Genomic DNA, 18181 nt, shown 5'->3' on the forward strand with positions numbered 1-18181 from the left:
CTCTCTTTCCCATGGGAAGTGAAATCTATCTCTGCTCAAGCAGGGTGAGGTCATCAGAAGTTGGCCAGAACAACTCCAAGGTGAAAGCTGTAAATTACCAGCCTATGTGAGAGGCCTTCCTAATTAATTGTAAAGCTGCTGGCTAGGCCAAACTACACAAGTCTCTAGGTGGCTACCAACAGCATATAGGAATGGTGTGAAGTCCACCTTATTGCTCACCAACACACTCACTACATTTATTATATGCTCACTACAGTTATTATATGGATAAACTTCATACTGGGACATGTACATGTCATTTCAAATTATCTACCTGCTTCCTGGAAGTTAAATGCATGGTCAACACAAATGGATTTTCTTCACCCTTCTGACAGCTAAAAGACTGATATTACAAAATTGGAAGGATAAATGCTCTCCTCCTATAATGAAATGGATTGGAGACCTTACAACGCTTTCAACCTTTGAACAGATGCCACCTGCAAATGGATACTTATTTGGATATTTGGCCTGCTTTTGTTGAAATTTATGTATAATTCTCATAAAGCTGCATTTTCATATGCATATATACATGCACACAGGCACACTTCATAGGCATGCATTAAAACTGATATATTGAAATGTATGTAGCTACATTTTTTATTTTCTTCTTTTTGTGTGCTTTTTTGGTTGAAATTTCACAATAAAAAAATTAACAAAGAAAAAGTAAAAGCAACTTGCTGGGGTGAAAGCGAAAGGTCAATCTAGTCCAGTATCCTACTTTCCACAGTAACCAGGAGCAAGCAAGATGCCTCTGGGATGAGCACAAACAGGGCATGATGGAAAGACCTCTGTCCCATTGTTGCTCCTTACCAGCTAGTATTTGGTGGCATATTGCTATCCGCTATGTTCTACATCCCCTTCATGGATCTCTGCCTTGTTGTGGCGAAGGGGCTTGCGTAACTCAGTGAAGCCATCAGCTATGCCGTGCAGGGCCACCCAAGACGGACAGGTCATGGCAGAGAGTTCTGACAAAATGTGGTCCACTGGAGAAGGAAATGGCAACCCACTCCAGTATTTTTGCCAAGAAAACCCCATGGAACGTATCACAAGGCTAAAAGATATGACGCCAGAAGATGAGCCTCTCAGGTCGGAAGGTGTCCAATATACTACTGGGGAAGAGCAGAGGGTATTTCCAAGTAGCGCCAGAAAGAGTGAAGCGGCTGGGCCAAACCCGAAAGGACACTCAGCTGTGGATGTGTTTGGTGGTGAAAAGAAAATCCGATGCTGTAAAGAACAATATTGTTTAGGAACCTGGAATGTTAGATCAATGAATCAAGGTAAGCTGGAGGTGGTCAAACATGAGATGGCAAGATTGAACATCGACATCTTGGGAATCAGCGAACTAAAATGGACAGGAATGGGCGAATTTAATTCAGGTGACCATCATATCTACTATTGTGGCCAAGAATCCCTTAGAAGAAATGGAGTAGCACTCATAGTCAATAAAAGGGTGGGAAAAGCAGTACTGGGGTACAATCTTAAAAATGATAGAATGATCTCAGTACGAATCCAAGGCAAACCATTCAACATCACACTAATTCAAGCCTATGCCCCAACCACTGATGCCGAAAAAGCTGAGGTTGATCGGTTCTATGAAGACCTCCAACACCTTCTAGAACTAACACCAAAAAAAGATGTCCTCTTCATCATAGGGGACTGGAATGCTAAAGTAGGAAGTCAAGAAATCACCGGGATAACAGGCAGGCATGGCCTTGGTGTACAAAATGAAGCAGCACAAAAGCTAATAGAGTTTTGCCAAGAGAACACGCTGATCATAGCAAACACTCTTTTCCAACAGCACAAGAGGCGACTCTACACATGGACATCACCAGATGGTCAATATCGAAATCAGATGGATTATGTCCTTTGCAGCCAAAGATGGAGAAGCTCTATACAGTCAGTAAAAACAAGACCTGGAGCTGAGTGTGGCTCAGATCATGAGCTGCTTCTTGTTGCAAAATTTCGGCTTAAATTGAAGAACGTAGGGAAAACCATGAAACCATTCAGGTATGACCTAAATCATATCCCTTATGAATACACAGTGGAGGTGAGGAATAGATTTCAGGGATTAGACCTGATAGACAGAGTGCCTGAGGAACTATGGACGGAGGTCCGTAACATTGTTCAGGAGGCAGCAACTCAATCCATCCCAAAGAAAAAGAAATGCAAGAAAGCCAAGTGGCTGTCTGATGAGGCTTTACAAGTAGCTGAGGAAAGAAGGGAAGCAAAAAGCAAGGGAGAAAGGGGAAGATATATCCAACTGAATGCAGAGTTCCAGAGAATAGCAAGGAGAGACAAGAAGGCCTTCTTAAATGAACAATGCAAGGAAATCGAGGAAAACAACAGAATGGGAAAGATTAGAGATCTCTTCAAGAAAATTGGAGATCTCAAGGGAACGTTTTGTGCAAAGACGGGCATGATAAAGGACAAAGAAGGCAGGGACCTAACAGAAGCAGATGAGATTAAGAAGAGGTGGCAAGAATACACAGAAGAACTATAAAGGAAAGATCTTAATGTCCTTGATAGCCATGATAGTAATGTCCTTGATAGCCATGATAGTGCGGTCACTGAACTTGAGCCGGACATCCTCGAGAGTGAAGTCAAGTGGGCCTTAGGAAGCATTAGTAACAACAAAGCAAGCGGAGATGACAGTATTCCAGCCGAGCTATTTAAAATCCTAAAAGATGATGCTGTTAAAGTGCTGCACTCAATATGCCAACAAATTTGGAACACTCAGCAATGGCCGCAAGACTGGAAAAGGTCAGTTTACATTCCAATTCCAAAGAAGGGCAACGCCAAAGAGTGTTCAAACTACCGCACAATTGCGCTCATTTCACATGCCAGCAAGGTGATGCTCAAAATCCTACAAGCTAGGCTTCAGCAGTATGCGAACTGAGAACTACCAGAAGTACAAGCTGGGTTTCGAAGGGGCAGAGGAACTAGAGATCAAATCGCCAACATTCGCTGCATCATGGAGAAAGCAAGAGAATTCCAGAAAAACGTCTATTTTTGCTTCATTGACTACGCTAAAGCCTTTGATTGTGTGGATCACAACAAACTGTGGCAAATTCTTAAAGTGATGGGAGTACCAGACCACCTTACCTGTCTCCTGAGAAACCTGTACGAGGGTCAAGAAGCAACAGTAAGAACCGGACATGGAACAACCGAGTGGTTCCAAATTGGGAAAGGAGTACGACAAGGCTGCATATTGTCACCCTGCTTATTTAACTTATATGCAGAGTACATCATGAGAAATGCCGGGTTGGATGAATCAGAGGTCGGAATTAAGATTGCCGGGAGAATTATCAACAACCTCCGATATGCAGACGATACCACCCTAATGGCAGAAAGTGAAGAGGATCTAAAGAGCCTCTTGTTGAGGGTGAAAGAGGAGAGTGCAAAAGCTGGTTTGAAACTCAACATTAAAAAAACGAAGATCATGGCATCTGGCCCTATCACTTCCTGGCATATAGAAGGGGAAGAAATGGAAGCAGTGACAGATTTTACTTTCTTGGGCTCCAAGATCACCGCAGACGGTGACTGTAGTCATGAAATTAAAAGACGCTTGCTCCTTGGGAGGAAAGCTATGGCAAACCTAGACAGCATAGTAAGAAGCAGAGACATCACCTTGCCAACAAAGGTCCGTCTAATCAAAGCTATGGTTTTTCCAGTAGTAATGTATGGCTGTGAGAGCTGGACTATAAGGAAGGCTGAGCGCCGAAGAATTGATGCTTTCCAACTGTGGTGCTGGAGAAGACTCTTACGAGTGCCCTGGACTGCAAGGAGGTCCAATCAGTCAATCCTAAAGGAAATCAACCCTGAGTGCTCATTGGAAGGACACATACTGAAGCTGAAGCTCAAATATTTTGGCCACCTCATGCGAAGAGAAAACTCTCTGGAAAAGACCCTGATGCTGGGAAAGACTGAAGGCAAAAGGAGAAGGGGACGGCAGAGGATGAGATGGCTAGATAGCATCACCGATGCAATGAATATGAACCTGAGCACACTCCGGGAGAGTGCGCAGGACAGGAAGGCCTGGCGTGCTATGGTCCATGGGGTCACGAAGAGTCGGACACGACTGAACGACTGAACTACAATGGTCTACATACTACACCAGCCTTAACTGGAGGTGACCTTCAGATGTTTTGGACTACAACTCCTATGACCCCAGCCACCATGGACAGTCATCAGGGTTGGGAAGAGCTGCAGTCCACCAATAATAATAGGACTGGCAGAACAGATTACCACCTTTAGGATTTTATTGGATGGTGTGTATTATAGAATCAAAGAGCAGCATCCAATGGTGTCATTCTGCAAACTCAAATAGTGCTTGCAGAGCTCCACGCTTGCACAACCAGTTGTGCAACAACTAAAATTACATTTGTGCAAGCATGGCTGCACAAGCAGTTGTATATTATGCTTGTGTGATGCATTGTGTAACCCACTGTGCATAACTCTTGTGCACTCAGCTGTGCATAACTCTTGTGTGACCAGTTGCCCAACAGGTTGCACAAGCATAATGCACAGCCATTTGTGCAGCCGTGCTTGCACAAACATAACTATAGTTGAAGTCTTCTCTTTCACATAGTTCAGAACCTAGTTTCTGCTAGTGCAACATCCTTTGCACTAATGGAATGACACAGTTGGATACTGCCCAATATGCATGTGAAGTAGCATCGTATCAAGTCCGATAATTTGACCATCTAGCTCAGTACTGTCAGCAGCCTTCCCTAACCTGATGCCCTCCCATCACCCATGACCATTAGCTATGTAGGCTGGGGCTGATGGGAATTGTAGTCCAAACATCTGGAGGGTCCTTGGTCGGAGAAGGCTGTACTACAGAGACCATAGTGAGTTCATGCATCTGATGAAGTGAGCGCTCTAGTCCACCAAAACTTATGCCACAATAAATCTGTTGTGTCTTTAAAGGTGCCACGAGAATCTTTGTTGTTTTTGCTACAACAAACTAACATGGCTACCCCTCTTAAATACAACTCGTAGTTCAGTCTAAACAATTCATTCAGATCTGGGGCTAATCATTCTCCCCAGACATTTTGGAGAATTATTATTAATCTCAGTACAAAGTTTTGGAGACTATTTTCACTGCATTTTGTACACAGCTATAACAGAAAACTCACAAATAATATCTATCAAAGTTACAATAGACCTCAGGCAATCGTAAAGGAATAGCACAACTTCATCCGTATATAACAACAGTTTTACCACGTCCTCCCCCAGAGCAATTCTGCCAAGGATTCTGTTATTAATGTGAACAAGAGAGGAGAAAGCCCTGGCAAATTGCTCGCAACAAACCGAACATCTGAGCATTACAGATTTCCATTGGTCATTATTTTAGCTACTCGAGATTCATAAAACAGTTCCGTCTATATAAAATCCTATCCAGACCACCATCTCTATGACTTCAAAGAGACTGGATCCTTCCATGCTATGGAAGGCCTTCTCCGCAACTTAAAAAGAATAGGCCACCCTTAGTACAGCATTATCACTCCCATCATCCCTAATCATTGCCTCCCATCATCCCTAACTATTCAGCATGCTAGCTAGGGCTGATGGGAGTTGGAATCCAACAACATCTGGTGGGCCATAGGTTTCCCACCCCTGCTTTATAACAACCATATCTACCCACAAACACAGCCGAATGATTAATCACAAGCCAAGCCTAGTTCCACAATAATTATTTCATTCTTCAGTCCACCATTCACATTCCAGTGGGAATTATTGGAAAGAAGCACAATCTTTTATCCAGTCTTTGGTTATTAACAAAATCATCAGACTTGGGCAACAAAACCATTGGACTTTCTTGTTCCATTATTATCTGTTCCCAGATAGCATAACACTTGAGGCCACCTTAATTTCCAATGCCAATCCAAACAGTCTTTCTTGGTGTTCGTCCAGATTCCAAAGCATGTTTTGCTCTGGTGATTGCCAATGTGTGCACCACGGTGTGACTCCGGCAAGTTGTTTATACCAAGAAACATTTTGCCTAGGATCTTCATCCTCCTCGCCTCCAATGAGGGCAAGGGACTTGCTTAACCTGCAAGTGGGAATAGGTAGAGGGTTTTTTTTTTAACCCATACTATGACTTGGTTTCGCCTTAATACTTCTTATAATGGCACTACTTTTTTTAAACTGCTATAAAGATTAGCAAAGACTCTTCATTGTGCCTATTACACAGCAGTGAGGATGGCAAAAAAAACCTTGTTACAAGTCTGTTATTTCATCCTCGAAATGCCACCCAGCTGAATTGCTGCAAGTGGTGAAGAGCCTGTTGGGATCTTGCTTGGGCTCAGAGAAACTGGGATTGGAACCCTCAGTCATTTGCTGTAATAAATTTCCTAGGCACTTCGAGGAGAAAGTCGCTTGTATTCGCTCAGAGCTTGACGCCACAGTTATCACAGAGTCTGGGGAGGTGTCCAATGTTCCATCTGGTTGTGTTTCTTGGGATCAGTTTCAGTTGTTGCAGCCTGATGATGTGGACAAGAGGCTTGAATCAGTCCATCCCACCATATGTAAGCTTGACCCTTGCCCATCTTGGCTAATACGATTTAGGAGGGGTGGATTGGCCGGGTGGGTCCAGAGAGCGGTAAAGACTTCACTCTGTTAGGGGGTGGTTCCTGCTGCCTTGAAAGAGGCTGTAATGCACCCTCTCCTGAAGAAGACCTCCCTGGACCCAGAGGTGTGTGAGAAATATTGCCCCATTACTAATATCCCCTTCTTGGGCAAGGTGCTTGAGCGTGTGGTGGCTGGGCAGCTTCAGATGTTCTTGGAGGAAACTGATTATCTGGACTCATTTCAGTCTGGTTTCAGACCAGGCTGTGGCACTGAAATGGCCTTGGCTGCTCTGACTGATGACCTACTCTGGGTGAAAGACAGGGGGTGTGCTACCCTGTTGATCTTCCTGGATCTCTCAGTGGCTTTTGACACCATTGATCGTGGTATCGTACTGGATCGGCTCTGCAGGATGGGAGTTGGGGGCACTGTGCTACAGTGGTTCTGTTCCTACCTGCAGGGCCGATTCCAGAGAGTGGTATTGGGGGATTCTTGTTCTTGTTGTTCAGTCGTGTCCGACTCTTCATGACCCCATGGACCATAGCACACCAGGCCTTCCTGTCCTCCGCTCTCTCCTGGAGTGTGCTCAAGTTCATATTCATTGCATCGGTGATGCTATCTAGCCATCTTATCCTCTGCCGTCCCCTTCTCCTTTTGCTTTCAGTCTTTCCCAGCATCAGGGTCTTTTCCAGATAGTTTTCTCTTCGCATTAGGTGGCTAAAATATTTGAGCTTCAGCTTCAGTATCTGTCCTTCCAATGAGCAGTCACGGTTGATTTCCTTTAGGATTGACTGATTTGACCTCCTTGCAGTCCAGGGCACTCGTAAGAGTCTTCTCCAGCACCACAGTTCGAAAGCATCAATTCTTTGGCACTCAGCCTTCCTTATAGTCCAGCTCTCACAGCCATAGGTTGCTACTGGGAAAACCATAGCTCTGATGATACGAACCTCTGTCAGCAAGGTGATGTCTTTGCTTCTTACTATGCTGTCTAGGTTTGCCATAGCTTTCCTTCCAAGGAGCAAGCGTCTTTTAATTTCATGGCTACAGTCACCGTCTGCGGTGATCTTGGAGCCCAAGAAAATAAAATCTGTCACTGCTTCCATTTCTTCCCCTTCTATATGCCAGGAAGTGATGGGGCCAGATGCCATGATCTTAGTTTTTTTAATGTTGAGTTTCAAACCAGCTTTTGCACTCTCCACTTTCACCCTCAACAAGAGGCTCTTTAGATCCTCTTCGCTTTCTGCCATATTGTCTGTGTATCTGAGGTTGTCGATAATTCTCCCGGCAATCTTAATTCCGACCTGTGATGCATCCAACCCGGCGTTCATGGCTATTAAGCTGTGGGGTGCCACAGGGTTCTATTCTATCCCCCATGCTGTTCAACATCTATATGACGCCATTGGGTGAGGTCATTTGGAGTTTTGGGGTGGGGTGTCACCAGTACGCTGATGATGCTCAGCATTACTTCTCCTTGTCGTCAGAGTCAGTTAAAGGTGCTAGATCAGTGGGAGCAAGCGCCATGGAACTCAATGGGACTTACTTCTGAGTAGCTCTGCTCTCTGTTTTTAAGATTTTCTCCTGCTCTTTATTGGGCTGTTTGTGATGATTTAATGTTTTTAACTTGCATTTAATGGTAAGTCATCTTGGGGGTTCTATTTGAGCCAAAAGGTGACTCAAACATACATACATAAGTAAGAGAGAAAATGAAATTTCTCTAGTGAGGTAAAACTAGATCCCACAGCATCATGGCATGTGAACAAAAGAGCCGAACACTAAATAAAAATAGCAAGAACCTCTTACGCCATTCTGGGTTTTGTTTTTTACACCAACATACCAAACACAACCATAACAGCAAAAAGGCAAACTAAAGTAGAAGATAAAATCTGGAGTGGGGGGAGGGTGTGGCTCAGTGTTCATAGGTTTTATGGAGGTTTCATAAACAAAATAACATTCATCTTCAGCTAGGCACAGAGTTTGGTATAGACTATAAACTAGTTCAATAATCATTCCTCTTTTCCCAGGAAATTATTTCTGTGAACACGGAGCTAGGAATGTCTGGCAGAGAATGCTCCACACCTCACCAAACTACACTTCCCAGGATCCTTTGGGGAAAAGCCAGTTAAACTGATAGAGTATCTGTAGCGTCAATATGTCCTTCAAGTATCTTAGCACCCTGCTCTATTCATCGAATCTTTATGGGTTGTGATTTGGCTGGCAGCCTCTGCACTTGAACTGCTTGCAATTAAACATACAGAGAGAGACAGAGAACGAGAAGGAACTGGCTGTGTTTATTTAAGAGGGATGGTATGTGTATACAGAATATCTCCAGTCCTTAGATGGAGAACTCTGGAGACTTTAGCTTTCTAGCCAAGAGGGCTCCCGTTTCCTGAACATACTCCTGAACGTATCAAGTTGACAACAGATGACAAAGGAAAATCCCCTGAAGGTTAACTGATCAGTCAGACCGAACCAAGGGGGTAGACACCCACAGCCTGGTGTCGGTATTGTTTTAGCAAGACTCCACCCTTTCTACTGCTGAAACAGTTTCCACCCCAGAGCTTTTAAGACATGGAGCATCTTATGGGGTACCCATCCCTGTTGATCACAATGTCACCTTTGCAGCTGAGAATAGAATGCTTTCAGATTTACTCTGAAAAGCTACCCAGCCAAATCAGCTCAAGGAATTAAAAAGGATCTTGCCTGCCAGAAATCCGGGGACCATGTGATCTGGGTCATGATGTAATAATGTCCCCATAAATGCAGGCTTCCGGGCACACAAGGGGGTTTTAAGGGTGGGGGATGTGAAAGAAAAAATAATATCTGGAGTGGCGTGGTTTTGCTGAACTGTTCTGCATTCCTTCCCACCTCTCTCGTTTGCTGCTGGGACCTCTAACCAAGCTACCCCCCCCCCAAAACATGTAATTCATGCAGCTGATAACAAGGCAACCTATCAGCTAAAAATAAGAGGCTAAATGGGACACTGGTTTATACTGAATTCTCTCATTTTAAAAATGAGAAAGGTGCAGGCAGAGAAAGAGAGAGAGAGAAAAGCTTTGCATCTAAAAAAAAGAAAGCATCATTCTTGCAAGATGTTGCACAAGTTAAGCAAAATGAGGTGGTAGAACTTGTACTACTTCAAAGGGAAGGTGGGAAGTTCACATTTTTTAAATCTTCCACATAAACAGCTATCTGAACCAGAAAGAGGGTTATGTTAAATCTTTCTGCCTGATAAACTAATTATCTAAGTGCAAGGAGAGAGATATGTGTGCGTGTGTGTGTGTGTGTGTGTGTGTGAGAGAGAGAGAGAGAGAGAGAGAGAGACAGACAGACAGAATGTGAGGGAGCATTTAAAAAGAACAGTAAAGGCAGCCCTCACCCTATGTCCACTCCACTGCCTCAGGATTCCACCATTTCATTCTTCTGTGTCTGTTGAAAAGGGTCTTGTGGAACATCTCTGAGTACAAACGCGCCAATATTCCATGGAAAAAAATAGTACTTTATACACAGCTATCCTCACATCAAATTACCCACACAAATATGCACAGTTCTGAAGATTCTTCTCTGCTTGTTATATGCTGTACCCCTTTGCTCTAAAGTAGATTGTTCTGCAGTCCTTTACGCTGCAGTAGATTGTCCTAACATTTATTATTATTACTAATAATATTAATAATATATTTTTTTTATCCTGCCCTTCCTCGAAGGAGCTCGGGACAATTTACATCACCCTCCACATTATATTTTCACACCAACTCTGTGACTAGGTTTGGCTGAAAGACGGGCAATTAGCCTATGAAGTGAACTTCATGGCTAAGTGGGGATTTGAACCCTGGTCTCTCCTGTCCTGGTTCAACACTCTAAACCAGGCTTAACCAACCTGATGCCCTCCAGTTGTTTCAGGTGATGACTCCCAATATGAGCCAACAATGTGATATGTCTGCAAAAAAGGCAAATGCTCTTTTGGGCAGCATTCATAGAAGCATAGCTTACAAATCCTGGGAAGTACTAGTCCCCCTCTACTCAGCACTAGTTAGGCCTCATCTGGAGTACTGTGTCCAGTTCTGGGCACCGCACTTTAAGAAGGATGCAGACAAGCTGGAGAGGGTTCAGACAGGGCAATGAAGATGATCTGGGGACTGGAAACAAAGCCCTATGAAGAGAGAATGAAAAAACTGGGCAAGTTTAGCCTTGAGAAGAGAAGACTGAGGGGAGACAGGATAGCGCTCTTCAAGTACTGAAAGGTTGTCACAGAGAGGAAGGCCAGGATCTCTTCGCGATCATCCTAGAGTTCAGCACACAGAATAATGGGCTCAAGTGACAGGAAGCCAGATTCCAGCTGAATATCAGGAAAAACATCCTGACTGTTAGAGCAATACGACAATGGAACCAATTGCGGGAGATGGTGGGCTCTCCCACACTGGAGGCATTCAAGATGAGGCTGGACAGCCATCTGTCAGGGATGCTCTGACTTGGATTCCTGCACTGAGCAGGGGGTTGGACTCGATGGTCTTGTAGGCCCCTTCCAACCCTACTACTATTCTATGATTCCCAGTGTCCATGACCACTATCCATGCTGGAAGCACCTTGGATAGCTTTATTGTTCTGATTGGTTCTGACTGAAACATGGAGTGGATTCACCGCCCCACTGACTTCATAGCCAGCAGCCTCCACTGCACTGGTCCGAAACATCTGGAGAGCACAGGTTGGGAAAGGCTGCTCTAACTACTATACTGCACTAGCTCTAAAAGCATTTTTTTAAAAAAAAGATGTAGAAAAAATGATAAGTCTTTAGTCTTTCGGTTTCTGGTGTTTTAAATCTGTTACTGTATTTTAAATGTTTGCATCGCTGCTAGGTTTTATTTTGGTTTTTATTTTTATTTGATACCATAGTTTTAAATGTTTATATTGTATTTAATCATGTTGTATTTTGATGGTTTTAATTGTGGTGAACCACCCAGAGAGCGTTAGCTATTGGGTGGTATAGAAATGTAGTAAACAAACAAACAAACAAACCCACCCACCCACGCATCCATCCATCCATCCATCCATAATAGGCCTATAGTAGATGAACAATTCAGAACAAACCTCCCCAGCTGCAGCATAAGACACAGCAGGCCACGCATTAAATTGCACCATATAGTCAGCGCACAGAGCATATTAAGATGTACCCATGTTCCTGCTTCTGGAACTCCAAAGATTTAAATTCTAGAGGACGGGAGCAACTAGGAGCTCACTAACTTAAGTTTTAAAAAGGCAGACTCAAAGGGCGAAATAGGCTCAGTGAGAAACACCCAATAACAGAAGCTGTCCCTTGTAAATTGGGACCCCTGGGAGCATACAATGGATGTTGCAGGAAAATTCAGACACAGTCAAAGTAATCGTCACCAACTAATCCTGCTAGAAATGGTTCTGCAGGCTGGATTTTTAGCTCAGTATATAAATACACACAGACAAAGGTCAAGGCAGGCTTGCTGCTGATGAATCTTTTATCACGGACCTTTGAAATCCAAGACGCATTTTTTTCTCTCTCTCTCAAAATGCAACAGCTAAAAACGCAGAAATCCCAGTCACCTGCCACTGTTTGAGGACCATGCTGTTTAAATTTGAACATCCAAAGAACAAAATGAGATAGGGTGTGTGTGTGTGTGTGTGTGTGTGTGTGTCCCAGTATAGTCATCAAAACCACTGAACATCTGGAACAGAGTTTTTTTCCCAGCCCAGACAATATATTCCAGAGTTTTGCCACCAACATGAGGGGCTTTTTTTCTTTTCTTTTTTTAAAGTAGAGGCTGTTTAAAAAAGGGGGAGGGAGAGATCTTCTAGTTCTCAGCGTTTAGGAAATGGGGAGCAGAGCATCTCATCTCAGTGAAATGTCAGCTCACAATAAATGCTTTGTGCTCGGAGAAGGCACTGAGGAGACATGAGAGCAGCTTGCTATTGTTCATGTCAGGCTTTTAAAGAGTTTTTGTGTAGTGGTTTATGCTGGAATGTTGTAAGCTATGAGAGTGTTATATTGACAGTCGAAATGGCGCCTGATGATGATATGCCATGCTCCAGAGAAATTTATAATGATAATAAAGAAGATGTCTGTCTGTGTGTCCATTGCACCATAGCTCCAAGAACATGAAACCTAGACACCTGAAACATGACACACATACTAAAGGGACCCTAGGGATGTGCACCCAATGGTTATTTTGTTTTAAAAACACATTCATTTTAATTAATTTAAATGTGTTCATGTGGTTGCCTGCAGTAACATCTTCAGCCATTAGGGATAGACTTCCATAACCAGCACATAGCTTTGCATTCCTCCAGTTTGAAGCCAGCGGAGATTAGTAGGCCGAGGGACAGAGTTACACACCTGTCCCCGCTCCCTGCTGTTGGGCCAGCCCCTCTGAGGTGAATGGAGTAGACAGACCCCTCCTTCAAGGGGCTAGAGGGGTGAACCATGACAGGAGCTGCGCCTAGGGGTGCCAGTGGGCGTGGCTTCACTCAGATGGGGTGGGACAATATGTCCCTCTGACAGCCGTGTAAATTCGGTTGAAGGCTTTGCTGTATCAGACTAAAGGCCATTCCAAGCTGTCCAAATCCAGGCCCATTCAATAGTAAAAATAATAATGTTATTACTCTATATAACAAAAACAACAAAAACCATTAAAAAGGCCCAGAAAGCAGCAAATGGAGAGAATATATATATAGTATCTTCAAATGGACAGAGTATGTATATACACACCATGGGATTGTTCACAGAACAGGATTCTAACAGATAAGAGTTGTTAAAATGATGCAGTTTTAGAGAGAACCCCCTGCATTTTCAAGGAGGCAAACCTAATTCAGGAAAATGTCTGCTCTTGGGACTGCTGGTCTGCAGTTTCTGCAAAAGCCTATGATTTCCACAAATTGGTTTCCCAAGAGAATCCTATCACAGGAACACCCCCCCAATGAGAAAGAGGTGTGGTGCAAATGCCACTCTACCTTCTCCCCCAAAGATGGCTCCTTCAAGCGTTTTTTCTACTTCTTTTTTTCTCTTTCAGAGGAGCTGCCACCGCTCAATTTGTTTAATAAGATCTGTACGCTAGCCTGGGTTGATACAGTAATTATCCCAGATTAGTCCTGCTTACATTGGGAAGCCGTGTGAGGCTTTTGATTTGGAGGGAGCTGTCTTAAAAAATGAATGCACTCATGTATAATGCAACTGAAAACTACTGATGTGGAGGCAGCATGGGGCGGGGGAAACAATACGAGGGTCTGTGGAAACTCTCCCACCCCACATCCATTCAACGCAGGGGGGGGAAGAGTTTCACGGAAACAGTTTTACTAAGAGGTCAGATCTCCCCATTCCATAGGCTGGGGAAAGAAGTTAGACGGAAGGCCAGCAGACGCTATTAGTACCAATGGGTTCAGAGTTTGTACAGGTCAAAGCACAGCTCAGGGTGGGGAGATTAGAAATGAGGGGTGGGAGGCAGGGAAAGATACAGGAGAAATAAAATACAGTGCTGAATCTTCCCAGGCACTTTTTCGATGTTAAAATGTGGCAGGTGGTTTGGATAGCCTGCTTTGCAATAAAGGCTGTATCAGAAATCCCTCAGGAGAGAAAAAGGGACAGGGGGAAGGCATGGATAATTCATGCACTCCCATAATTTGAATATCGCTTTCAGAAAACTCAGATTAATGTTTTGCAATTGATGCAGATGTGCTGCTGCCCCTTACTGTACTGCAAACAGTCACTTTCCAAAATTGTTATGCGTAAGAAAAACCTGTGTAAGTCCTTTGACAATCCTTGCCATGACAGACGTAGAAATCATTTAACTGAAGGAAGTAAATATTTAGCTGTTTTTCTACCTGCACTTTTGTTTATGATCCTCTATGGGTTTGTTTGATTTTTGTTCTTTTCTGTTTTCTAACAAATCCTGGACCCATGAGGAGATCATGAGAGCTAGAAACTTATCTGGTGGAAATGAGACATAGGAACAAAGGTTGGATTTTGGGCCTGTACTAAGAGCAGTGACAATGTTCCCCAAGGCTGTTCCAAGTTCTCACAGAGGAAAGGTAAACCTGCATCTAGAATTAGTCTGAGATCAGTGCTCTTTGGATGAAATGTATGATGCCTGCATCAAGAACTTAAGCCCTGTAGGATTTGCCATGCTGCAGCAGATCATCATCCATCTAAGTAAGGGATGGGGAACCTCCGGCCCATGAAGGTTTGGGCTCCCTTGGCAGGCCTCTACCCAAGCCCTGCCTCCTGGAGGCTACTAGTGGCTTGGGGAGTAGCTGGAGAGACAGATCCTGGTGTTATCTCTCATCTGTGATCCTGCCTCCATCAGTGGCCAGCTTTTTCCTTGGGCATCTCACAGGAAGGCCTTGATGCAAAAGCCCTGTTATGTTGTTTTCACCCAGCATCCAGGGTTACATTACCAAGGAGGGGTTCTTCTCCTAAGAGTGGGGCCACTGCTTCTTTAGCTGACCTATGGGACCGGCAGAGGATGATCAGCTTCAAGAGCCTGAAAAGGATGCAGGCCCCCTAAGAGGGGTGTGTGTAAGATCTGCTAAGGATTGCATGCCAAAAAACATCAGGATCTCAACAAATGTCTAACTGGACATTCCCCTGCCTAGACAGGTGTCCCATACCACATAGATCAGAAGGGCCACAGAACAGGGCTTTGCATGCAGAAATTCCCAGGTTCTATTCATAGAATCATAGGGTTGGAAGGGGCCTACAAGACCATAGAGTCCAACCCCTACTCAGTGCAGGTAGCCTGATTCCCTGGTGGTCTCCCATCCAAGTACTAACCAGGGCTGACCCTGCTTAGCTTCCAAGATCAGACAAGATCAGGAGCCAGTGTGCCCAGCCATCCCTGGCAGACAAGATCAGGCACATCCAGCCCACTCCAGATCCCTGCTTGAAAGCTGGGAGAGCAGCTCCCAGTCAGTGTAGATAATACTGAGCTAGATGGACCGATGATCTGACTCAGTAGCTCCCCATATTTATATACCTTATTCTTAATACTAGCCTCGAACATCAGATTGGGTGCCCGCCCGCCTCCACAAACTCTACACTCTGCATAATGATATAAAGGAGCAGGAAGAAACTGCAGCAGCAACGCTGCAGTTTTTGGCTTTATGTATTTTTAGAAAAACATTCACTGTGTTCTGCGATGCCACTGCAGCGTCACAACAGCAGCGGTAAATTGCTAGTATCTTGGTGGTGGTGATGGTGGTGGGAGGCACGGATGGTTGGTGGGAGCGAGGCAGCGACATCCGACAACAGCATCCTTTTGGCATTTGCTCAGTTGCTTACTAGCACACTAAAATATTGCCTTTGGAAAGAGGGGGACAGAATGTCCTTCAAGTGAGCAAACACGTGGGCAAACTGACGTTTTGGTTTCGCTGACAAGGGAAACTGGAGGGTTCAGCTCTCAGAAGAGATGGGCGGGGGGGGAATGCTCTTTATTCAGTACTATATATCTGGCACAGCATTTGCCTTTCTAAATAATCCCTGTTTTAATTAAGTAAATTATATATGTGATTTCAAGAAATCACAGCATTATCCATCAGGATGTTTTAGCATCACATTTCCTGTATTAAGACACCATGGACAGGGTCAGCCTTAAAGAATCAGAAGACGTCGGTGATAAGTAGTATATCCTCATCACCCCTTTCACTCAAGCAGGGTTAGGCTGAAAGGAAAGCATGCAAGAGTCTGTACATGTCAGCTTTGGAACTGGCTGGCACAGCATTTGCCTTTCTAAATTGTCTCTGCTTTAATAAAGTAAAAAAAAAATCAAGCTTCTAGTGCTCACTGTTCTGGAGTGAAAAAAAAGTCTGAAGATCTATGGATAGCATGCAGATGAAGGCAAAGGAACTGGGCAGAGTTTCTAGGCATATATCTATACTACAAATGTATGCAGTTTTATATCAGTTTAAATGTCATGGCCACCCTCAATGAATCCTGGGAATATTTGTTTGATGAGGATGCTGATGATTATCTGTTAAGAGAACTCTAGCATTCTTCACAGAACTACTGTTCCAAGACTTCTCTGGGGAGAGGGAAGGACTATTCATAGTGCAGATCAGGGTGGGCAGACTTCAGGCTTCCAGGATCTATTTGGCATTGTTTTACTAGAACTTCAAGGTCCACCAAATGGAGCCAGGGGCAAAATAGTGGCTCAGGGCAGACATATACCTAGTAGAACTAAGGAACAGGGTTCCTCTGAGCATACAACTTGCTTTCAGTATCAGAATTCAGCTCATAGCCCTTTCACACCTTGCCCCTAGCTTTCTTCATTTCAGGAGCCTAATTTAGGTGGGAAATGTCTTTTTGTTGTTGCTATTGTTAAACAGACAGGAGTTAGAAAACCTTGCCACCGCTCTGTTGCAAATCACCCAGAGATCTACCAGTAGATCTCTGTTCAGCCTTGGGATAGATAGATATATATGTATTTATTTAAAGGTATTTTTAAATCGCCTTTCTGAAACCAACTAAGGTGGTGTAGAAAAAGAAATTCAGAATAAAACAGTAAACATGGCTGGCTGGAGAATGCTGGGAGTTATAGGACTTTTTTCTGTCTAAACATGCATAGGATTGCACCCTTAGATGATAAAAACATAATAAAACAATAAAAGCAACATCAATAACAATTTTAAAAGCCAAGTTAAAAAGATGCATCTTGATCCCCTTCCTGAATGCAGAGAGAATGGGGACCAGTCACAACTCCACAGGGACAGAATCCAGAGTTTGGGGGCAAGACAGGAGAAAGGTCTTTTCTGCTTGTCGACAAAGAGGCCTCTGCAAGTGAGGGTGTATTAACAAGGCCTTCTCCTGCTGATCTTAATAACTAAGCAGGCTCATACCAAAATAGATGGTCCCTCAGAGATCCACGCTCTAAGCCATTTAGATTTGTAAAGGTTAAAACCAACACCTTGAATTGAGCTCGGAAAACAACTGGCAACCAGTTCAGATCTTTCAGTACTGGGATGATGTGATCACAGTACTGTGCACCGGTTAGCAGCCCAGCTACCGGATTTTGCTCTAATTGAAGCTTTTGGGTGCTTTTCAAGGGTAGCCCCACATATAGTGCATTGCAATAGTCTAACCATGACGTACCGAAGGCATGGATAACTGTTACCAGGTCAGACTAGCTCAGGAACTGCCACAGCTGGCACACTAAATGTACTGTACAACACACTCCTCCCCACCGCTGACACCTGAAGATCCAGGGACAGCGTAGGATCCAGGAACACTTCCAAGCTACAAACCGGGGGGGGGGGGGTGTCTCCATGAGCGATTTACTCCAAGCTGGCTGCGTTTGGAGGTTGTTAGAGATATATGATGTCATGGCCATCCAGCAGCTGCCCCAGATTTCCTGAGACTGCTTAAAGTCCGATTCTTTTCCTTAAGTCGGGTTCTCTCCAGTATAGTTGCTGTGCGCCCCGACCGCCGCATTTACCTCGAGTATAGTGGTTAAGACGCTGAACTGCAGACTGGAAGGTCGGCAGGTCAGCAGTTCGAGACCCGAGTGCTGCGTGACGGAGTGAGCTCCCGTCTTCAGTCCCAGCTTCTGCCAACCTAGCAGTT

The 18181-nt window shown here is 44.2% G+C and overlaps 1 protein-coding gene across 6 annotated transcripts in view; it reads right to left on the reverse strand.

The window, feature by feature from the left end:
• Positions 1–18181, reverse strand: part of TRMT61A (tRNA methyltransferase 61A) — a 72831-nt gene that overhangs the window by 6015 nt on the left and 48635 nt on the right. For 3 of the 6 annotated variants that reach the window (XR_014788251.1, XM_084837846.1, XM_084837856.1), the window contains exon 4: positions 18054–18172. The exons of the other annotated variants lie outside the window; for them this stretch is intronic. Coding sequence is in view for 2 of the 3 variants with exons in the window: in XM_084837846.1 (XP_084693972.1) it covers positions 18054–18172 (119 nt within the window). In the remaining variant the exon portion in view is untranslated. The remainder of the gene's footprint in view (positions 1–18053; positions 18173–18181) is intronic. 6 annotated transcript variants of the gene reach the window in all.

The sequence above is a fragment of the Heloderma suspectum genome, chromosome 1 (genome assembly GCF_057233095.1).
Source record: "Heloderma suspectum isolate Gila_16-S chromosome 1, 16-S_ref, whole genome shotgun sequence".
Classification (NCBI taxonomy): Eukaryota; Metazoa; Chordata; class Lepidosauria; order Squamata; family Helodermatidae; genus Heloderma; species Heloderma suspectum.